This window comes from Balaenoptera musculus, chromosome 8 (genome assembly GCF_009873245.2).
Source record: "Balaenoptera musculus isolate JJ_BM4_2016_0621 chromosome 8, mBalMus1.pri.v3, whole genome shotgun sequence".
NCBI classification, from domain to species: Eukaryota; Metazoa; Chordata; class Mammalia; order Artiodactyla; family Balaenopteridae; genus Balaenoptera; species Balaenoptera musculus.
The window spans coordinates 42,305,047-42,314,575 of NC_045792.1; the positions used below are offsets into that span (position 1 = coordinate 42,305,047).

Genomic DNA, 9,529 nt, shown 5'->3' on the forward strand with positions numbered 1-9,529 from the left:
AATATTATTTTAAAAAAAGTATATCTATTGATTATATTCTAGAAATGCTCCATAATAAATAGTTTTTATTAATAGATCATTTAATTAACAAATTTATACATTCAACATACCATCATTATGTTCCATTAAATTACAATAGGCTCAGAGACAGTCAAGTATCATCCTGTAGCCTCACATGAGGTTTCAGGACAGTAACTTCCTCCGACAAGAAGTTCATCTAATAAATGGTCACGGAACTTGACTATTCATGGAGACCTAAGGCAAAGGAAAGGCTTCAGAGGGGAGGAAAAGAAGGAAGGAAAGAAACTATATATGAGGGAACCTCTGCAAACATCATAGAAGCTCACAGTTCCATTGTCATAATCCAGAAACACTCCAATCCCACCCAGAGGCCTTTGCACATACTGAATTAAGGGTGGGGAGTTCGTGGACAGAATATAATGATTGTTCACTTTCATAGAAAATAGCAAAAATGCTTCTTCAGAATCAATACTGATAACAGTATTGCTTGTCAAGATATCTTTACAGACTCCCAGAATCCAGTTCGAGGAGTGTGTCACATCCACCTCCCAGTAATGCCTTCCGGAGGTGAAGGCCACAGCTCCCCAGGCCACAAAACTCTCTGCACCCTGGAGCTCTCTGGACGCGCCATGATGGTCATCTCCATATATCATAGTTGTATCATCCTCAGAAAGGCTCACATTGTGAATGGTCGTTTTCTGACTCAGAACGTTATCCACTGCAGAAAGAGCAAAAATGTGGTCAACAAGTGAGATTTCCATGGCCTGAGAGGCAGAGGCTCTCTACCCAATGAGTCTTTTCATTTTTCCCTCCTCCAAGGAAATACAAAACGAAGACTAAAGGGAGTTCAGACTGGCTCTTCTATGAAGAACAAGAGTTATAACTATCTCTACAGCACATAGAAACACCTCAAATCAGATAGAAAAAGAAAAAATCATGCAGACATATCACGAACTATGTGAAGTCTAATTTAATGTCAAATTCTTGATAGTTTATTTCAGGACACATAAAATTTTATTTTTTTCTTTACTTTAGAAAACTTTTCTTGTGTCTTTTGTCTTTAACACTGTTTAATATATAGAGAGCACTTTGATATTATGCAGGTATTTGTTGGGCTAGAGTCTCTACCTAGCAAGTTTTCAAAGCAAAAATGTTAATAGAAATCCATCAATGAATAGTTTGGAAGCTTCTAAAAGCATGTTATGACTAACCATGTTCACATATCCCTCACCTTTCAATTATTTTGAGATTGATCTAACAGCATTACAATGATTCTGCCTAAGCCAATTGTAGTCTATTTTGTCAAAAGTTAGTAATTATAGAAATAAGAAATATTCTTTGTATAATGCATGATAATCACAATTGTAATATAGAACAAATTAAAACCAGCAATGCCATATATAACCTTTCAAGAGTGAAATAAACTGAATAAACATACAACATTAACTGCTACTCTGAGAACTAAATATTCTATTTCTTTATAACTAGCTGATCAATCCAGTTGCTCTCTTCTTGCTCTGCCTATTTCAGATGTAACTAAAAATATGTACCTTGCTTTGCATTTGCAGTAAAGTATAGGTTGCAAAGTTCAGCCTTGTTCTTTGTGGCATGACTGTATTGGCAGAAAAGATATAACAACTTTGGAAAGTCATGTACTAACTTCATGTCAGAAAAAATAAAATCAAAGAAGGCTCCTTCCCAAGAACCACCAAAGAAATGGAAGCCTGATACCAAAGCGCTGACTCTTACCTCTGAAGTTGTTCAGCATGTCTAGGATTCCACTGACAGGCCAGGAAGTGAGCTCTGGGTTCACTGGCTGAGGCTTTTGCATCTGTACCAAATCAGTCCTGTAAAAAAATGATATCAGTTACACCTCAGGGTCAAAGGTTAATCACACAACTGTTACAAAAGAAGCCATTTTTTAATTTAGTTTATTATATATTTTTTATTGGAGTATAGTTGCTTTACAATATTGTGTTAGTTTCTGCCGTACAGCAAAGTGAATCAGCTATATGTATATATATATCCCCTCCTTTTTGGATTTCCTTCCCATTTAGGTCACCACACAGCACTGAGTAGAGTTCCCTGTGCTGTACAGTCGGTTCTCATTAGCTATCTATTTTATACATAGTAGTATATACATGTCAATCCTAATCTTCAAAAGAAGCCGTTTTTAATCCAAGATATTTCATCAGAATTCTCCCATTTTTGGTTAATTGGGCATTCATTATATTCGACACTCTTGGGGATAAAAAAATATGTTACCTTACTTTTTTGCAAAATATAAATTATCAAATTTCAAATGCCCCATTCATTTTAGTCATTATTCTATTTCTAGAATTTTTTTTTTTTTTTTTTTTAATTTATGGCTGTGTTGGGTCTTCGTTTCTGTGCGAGGGCTTTCTCTAGTTATGGCAAGCGGGGGCCACTCTTCATCGCGGTGCGCGGGCCTCTCACTATCGCGGCCTCTCTTGTTGCAGAGCACAGGCTCCAGACGCGCAGGCTCAGTAATTGTGGCTCACGGGCCCAGTTGCTCCGTGGCATGTGGGATCTTCCCAGACCAGGGCTCGAACCCGTGTCCCCTGCATTGGCAGGCAGACTCTCAACCACTGCGCCACCAGGGAAGCCCCTATTTCTAGAAATTTTGAGGTTTGTTTACTTGCTCTATTCCATCTCAGGTGAGGCAAAGATCCTGGGAATTTTACAGAGAGCACAAATTCAGGCAAAGCTTTTGTACTTCAGTCAGCAAGTAGTCACCAAAAGGAAGAGTACACTGAGCCAGACAGCTTTGCTCTCGTCAGCCCAGCAAGGGAATCCAATTCCAGCCTGGCTGCCCTTGTCCCGAAAGTCTAACTTCCCAGTGGGCACCAGGAAGCCATTCCCTCTGAGGTCCAGCCTACAAGGGGGCTTTCAGTGATGGAACAGGTTGAGTCACTGCTACTTCTAGGAACAAAATCGCAGCCCCTCTTCCCACTCTTAGGGAATCTACCTCTTTCCAGTATTATTCACCTTCCAACTCACTCAGGTAGGTTCTTCCTGTATTACAGCTTAGAAAATTTCGTTCAGGACGTTTTATTGTGGTAAGGCTAGACAGGTGGAACAAAGTCCAGAATGTCAGAAGCCTTTTAGGTATATTTGAAATCAACAAAATGAGCAGGAAACTTCTGAGACCAAGGAGTAGAAGGTCTTCGGAACTCTTTTGAAATAAAATAGAAAACAGCCACAAAAACAATGTTAATAGCTCAAAAAATGTACAGTCCATCTGCCATTTCCTAGGATTCCACACCTGTGGATTCAATCATGATTTGAAACTGTGAAATCTGAATGGAAAATATTCAGAAAAAAAATCAGGAAATTTCAAACAGTAAAACTTGAAAATGCTGCATACCAGGCAACTATTTACATAGCATTTAATTTACATTATAATAGGTGTTAGAAGTAGTCTAGAGATTATTTAAAGGATACTAGAAAATGTTTGTAAGTTATTTGTACATACTATGTCATTTTGCATAAGGGATTGTACATACTCAGATTTAGGCATGAGGGAGGGTCTGGAACCAAATCCTCATGGTACTAAGGGATGATTGTACATTTACTTCATCAAAAAGACAGAAACATTCTCAGAAATCAGAAATCTTTAGTGTAAACTCACCTTTCCAATACATTGCCCAAGTCCTGCGAGGGAAAAAAAAAAAGATGATGTTAATCATCAGAGTTCTGTCCTTTTGCATCTTCTTTAGTATTCCTGTTTGTTCCTTTCATTAAGGTATTTATTCTCTGATTCTTCTCTAAGGAACAATTAGAGGTTATCTTAATAACAGAACCTAAACTAAAACATGATGGACTTAGTCAGGGTGCATTACGGAAGGAAGAAGGCCAGAAAGAGTCTGTGTGATGATGCAACAACATCTAGGTCTCCAATGTCACTCATTGCCCTGTCCTATTCCCAAGGAGAGATCTCATCATTTATGGTAACAATTAAAGCAAAACAGGGGACCATACAAAATGAATTACAGAATACATTGAAATTGATTACCAGTTCTAAATTTTTCTAGACAATGGGCAAAACCTCAATGTCTTCAGTAAGTATGGGATAACAGAGTGACAAGGGATTAGGGGAACATATATTCAAAATTATTCCAACAAAGTTAACTTTTCCTGGCTACAGAATTTTGCTGGTTTTGGATAATCTGTGTGGAGAGTCCCCCTGATCACACTGAAATAATTTTCTCCTATGTTAGCTAATAAAAGGATTTTAAAAAAAACCTCCCAAAGATTACCAGGCTGTGAGAAATAAGGGACTGGACAAATAAGATAATGGGAGTCAAGGAACATCATCCCTTAGCTGAGATAAGAGTATATGCAGGTACCATTTCAATGTCATGGCAACGGTGCCCAGAATAGTACTTCTGTCTCTGAGGATGGAACCTCCCTTCTCACCTGGAGCAGCTCCACATCAGGCTTGTGGCACACCTCGGTCAGCTCTCTGTACATTTCTTTCAGACTCTCTTTCTGTTGAGTCATTCTGAATTCACTCTCCCTGAGTTGTTGGAAAGTCTCTTTCGCTTCTTTCTCCAGTGCCTCCAGATGGAGTTGCTCCTCCTCCTGGAGAAACAGGTGGATCCTCTGATACTGAACTTTGATCATCGCCTTTCTTACGGCCACATAGTTCTGCAGAGATAATGGATTCAAAGAATCACTCGTCCTCATTCTCAACAGAAAACGTCAAATATTATTTCCTTACTGTCATCGGGAAAGTTCTTCACAAACTTTCTGCCTCACATTTCAAAAGGCCTGGAATATTTGCTGGTCCTTCCGGCCCATCCTTTCTCTATATTCCTAGTTTCTTTCCCTGTTTAAATCAAGCCATCAGAGGGGTCCCAGGCTCTCTCCCTAGGAGGTTTCTTCAGGGTTCTTTGTCCATTTTTAATTTTGTCTCTTACCTGAATCTTCTTTTTTTTCTGTTCCTTTGCCTGACTTTCCTAAATATTTTTTTTAATTATGTAAACCCCATAGTATACAGTTTAAAAAATATTCTTTATTTTTCCTCTAGGTACTACTCTATTCCTCTCCTCTCTTTTAGAGCCACACTGAGTGCAATGTTCCCTTATCATCCGTATCTGAGAAAGTTTATCCAAATCTTCAAAATTTGGACTATGAATAATTTTCATGCCCTGGTTTTCCCATATACTAGCAATATTTGAAATACCTTTTATTGGCCTGTATATTTGTGATCACTGCTACGTCATTTGAAACCACTACCTCTCCAGGGAAGAGACCACTGTCCTTTAACTGGGAACTTAAACTAGGCTAAAAGTCTAAGCTAGAATTATGTCAATATTCATACAAATGAAAAGGAACATTTTCATCCTTACCTCTAATGACTGAGTTTTGTGAGTTTCCAGATTCAGATTGTTTTGCATTTCTTGTGTCATTTTCCATAAAGAGCCCATTCTCTTTAGAAGTTTCTCCTGCAAAATACCCATAAGCTTTAGTGACACAGATGATGATACCGTAAATTTCATCCCCTTAATTATGAGCAAAGGGAGTCATTGAAAAACCAGTAATTGTGATTTAAAATGAAGTGATCAGATTTTTCCACATTAATCTAGTCTGATTCTAATATTTTGAATATCAGAAATGACAGAGATGTATCCTAGAAAACTGGAGGAACTTTACAGATGATGGAATCCATTTCCTAAGAAATTGAGACTCATATGTTTATATAACCTGACTGAGAAAGCCTCAAGCTCACATCAGAAGCCAGTATGCCTCGTGCTGCCACATGCCCCAGGATGCAGCATTTCCACATGTTTGGACAATTGGGCAACAACACTGAAATGATACATTTCTATCTTGGGACCCACACTGAAAAATCCCCACCTCCACCATCTCCATCCCCATCAACTTCATTATCATCTTCACCTTTCTCTCTGATTTAGGAGCCTATAGGTTCCTAATTGCCTTAGAAGCATCACCTACCCGGTATTCCTCAGCAGCCCATTGTACTGGACGGTGGTTGTGAACTGCATGCTCTGGGGACGCAGAGCAGGGACCACAGAGCAGGGTCTTGTCAACCTCACAGAAGAGTCCTTTGGCTTCTTTGTGTGTCATGCAGATCTGCGCCTCCGAGCTGTTGGTTTGTTTAGCTGCGTCCTGTCTGGTGAGGGAAGCCAGCCTCTTGAGTACAATATTGGTTTTGAAATCGGGCTTCTCTAACAGTCCCCTGCACTCAGGGCAGCTCTTTGGAGTCTGGTCTTCCTCCCAGCAGAGGTACAGGCAGGGACGGCAAAAGCTGTGCCCACAGTCTATGGTGACAGGGTCTATGAAGTAGTTCATACAGATGGAGCAGGTTAGTTCATTCTGGAAAGCTTGCATGAATCCTTCGGAATCCATGTTTCTAGAAATTAAAGAGAAAAAGCAAGAGTAATCATTCTTTTACCCTGATTAGAAAAACAAAACACAACAAAAAACAGCCTTTGGACAAAGCTTGTCTGCTTGAACTCTATCTGATTTACCTATTTGCTTACCCACAGTACAAACCTAGAAGTGGTGAATAGAGACAGATTGGGTTCATGCTATAACAGAAATGATGAAATTAGAGAAGAGACTACATAGCAACTTTATTGTTTAAAATAAGCCATGGTCTTAGTCATACCTAAATTACATGGAAAAGCTTAAATATTAGAGCAAAGGCTAAGAGACAGGATGACGCCAGAGTTCTTTTTAATAGCTGATTGGTGCAGAAGCACATAGAGAATCTCAATCTCTTTCTCTCTCTCTCTCTCCATGACTGGTACCCATACATGCACACACTTCATCTCTATGCTAATGGTCTCTATGCCTCCTATCTCCCAAGTGACAGATACCCTTTTCCAAAGACAAAATTGTTTACATATAATTTAAGCTTGTTCAATTTAATCAATGTTGACTGAAATTTTGGAGTCCTAAAACTATAAACAGTTGAGTATTTGCTTCCAACTTAAATAGCAAAACTCTTCCTCTCAAGGAAAAAGTATGCTATTTCTAGCTCAGGAAAACATTTTTTCCCAGTCTTTTCAGACCATCAGAGCACCTTCACATTTCAAACTGGTGAATGTTCAAGCTACAATGATAATCAGTAAAAATCAATTTTTAAAACCAACCACCCCCGAAAAACATTATAATTTACACAGCAATTTCCTCTCTACACTAGAATATCCAGAGATGCAATTGATGGAAGCATGACCACAGACCTGTGTTACTGATATTTTCTCATATGATCAATGCCACTTCTTGGGAGTCCCTACCAGGTGATTGGATCTAGTCTGAATACTTTTCAAATCTAGACTGCAAACCGAAGGCTTTCAACAGATAGCAAATAAGACCTTACAAAAATGTATCATAATTAGTTCAATACATTTAACTCATGTTGATCTGTACAAAGACCATGTAATGTCTACATTACATTCAGCATTTTAGGTGTTTTATGTGTTCCATAGATACATATAAATGGGAACATTTAAGACCTAAAAACATCTAATACCACATAAGGTAATAAAATAAAAATTATTAAATAACAATATTACAAATATCAATTTATTGCAATTGCTCTAGTTACAGATACTTTAAATATTGATGTCATTGAAATAAAACGAAGAAAACTACTTGTTTGCTTGGACAAGACCCAAGCAGGCCAAGAGGTAAAGGAAAAGTATTTGCATAAGGGAAAGTAGGCATGAAGATATTTGCAATCAATTCCTTGCTTACCAGAGTCTACTGTGAGTGGTCTCACCTCAGGAAGTCTGGACGTCCTGGTAGCCTGTGGAGGTCAGGGTCAACAAGAACTCTCCAAAGCTTGGCAGCTGCACATTCCCTCAGTCTACCTTGGAGAATCAGTCACCTCTGGACAAAGGTGCTTTTTAAAGGATCAGACTCACCTGAGGCCACACCTACTTCCTGAGATTGGATACAACCTTCAGACAGGAAGGTGTGAAAACAGCTGATTGGGTTTGCAGCATATAGAAAACAACACCTGAGGGGTAAGACCCTAAAAGAATACAGACTTCCTTTAGGGTAAATGGAAGAAGGTTGACCCCACACAAGTTGTTTCAAAATACATTTGAACTGAAGAAATGATTTCATGAAATGATTTTTTATTCTTCAAGCAATGACTTCATAATTTTTAAAATGTATATTCTTACTCTACTTTTAAAATTTGAAATAGCTAATGATGTTTCCAGCCATTGTTTATCTGATTATGCTTGAAAATAAAACATTAATTGGAATAATTGACACACCTACACTATATACATTTCTCATAAAAAAGGGCAACTAGGCATTCAAATGTGGTTTAAATAATTGTATATATAATAATTGGTGAAATTAACTGTGCTAAGCTTTTTCTTACCTTTAATATTTTATGAGTACTGTGTAATAAATGGTTTATGTCAAAATAAAACCTATTGTTTGGACTCATACATTTGTAAATACTTTTAATCAGAATACTTTATATATATTATATATACAACATATACATCAATGGATATATTCATATTAAAATATAAATATAATGTAACTACTTATACAATATTTATGTGAATAATTATCTTTAATAAAATGAATAAAGAAAATTGGTTTTTCGTGAGGTATAATTGACATATAACATTATATAAGATTCAGATATACAAGCCGAATGATTTGTTATTCATATATATTATGAAATAATCACCACCATAAGTCTAGCTAACATTCATCACACTGCATAGTTACAAATACTTTTTCTTGTGAAGAGAATTTTCTTTTTTATGTTCATTTATTTATTTATTTATTTTCTTGTTAGTCATCCATTTTATACACATCAGTGTATACATGTCAAACCCAATCGCCCAATTCATCACACTACAACCCCCACCCCCTGCCGCTTTCCCCTCTTGGTGTCCATATGTTTGTTCTCTACATCTGTGTCTCAATTTCTGCTCTGCAAACCGGTTCATCTGTACCATTTTCTAGGCTCTGAGATCTGAATATTTTCTTGCCTGGGGAGCTGAGTCATTCACTTCCGGTCAGCATCAGTGGGAGGTGGATGTGGTGGGCTGTTGCAGCTGGGCGATTGGATTTTGTAATGATTCTTGGACAAGGAAGAGTGACATGGTACTTGTCTCAGAGGGAATTTTTCTACTTCTTTGCATCAAAGGGAACAACCAGTGCAGTCTCTTTACCTCCTCCCCACTATCACCTCAATATGTCAGAAGGCCTCTGGGCCACGTGTGGTGTTCCTGGATTACGATGGTGGTGTCCTGAGCTTTGTCAACGTGGCCAGTAGTTTCCTCATTTGTAGTTTCCTCTCCTGCTCCTTCTCCTCTCCTCTCAAACCTTTTCTTTGCTCTGATCAGGGACAGGTCAAAAAATCTGACCCCAGGTGTCAGGAATGTCAATAACTGAGATTGTTCATTTAGTGCCCACTTGATTTTCTGTAACTTCACCTTCCTTTATGAAACATGTTGATTGATTTTTTAAAAGGTTTGAT

The 9,529-nt window shown here is 38.0% G+C and overlaps 1 protein-coding gene across 1 annotated transcript; it reads right to left on the reverse strand.

Moving 5' to 3' along the window:
* Window positions 1-245: 245 nt before the first annotated feature.
* LOC118899501 (tripartite motif-containing protein 64-like) lies at window positions 246-6,417 on the reverse strand. Its single transcript, XM_036861286.1, has 6 exons — window positions 6,004-6,417; window positions 5,397-5,492; window positions 4,462-4,692; window positions 3,674-3,696; window positions 1,771-1,868; window positions 246-739 (listed from the first exon to the last, which is right to left on the reverse strand). The coding sequence occupies exons 1-6, from the start codon at window positions 6,415-6,417 to the stop codon at window positions 246-248; spliced, it is 1,356 nt and encodes a 451-aa protein (XP_036717181.1).
* Window positions 6,418-9,529: the final 3,112 nt, after the last annotated feature.

Bases quoted from the DNA above. Each gene is read 5' to 3' on its own strand.
- LOC118899501 (XM_036861286.1), bottom strand. From the start codon at position 6,417: ATGGATTCCGAAGGATTCATGCAAGCTTTCCAGAATGAACTAACCTGC. The intron at 5,493-6,003 runs GTAGGTGATGCT...GGTATTTTGCAG, and splicing joins GGGCTGCTGAGGAATACCGG to GAGAAACTTCTAAAGAGAAT. The intron at 740-1,770 runs GTAAGAGTCAGC...CTCTTTCTGCAG, and splicing joins CATGCTGAACAACTTCAGAG to TGGATAACGTTCTGAGTCAG.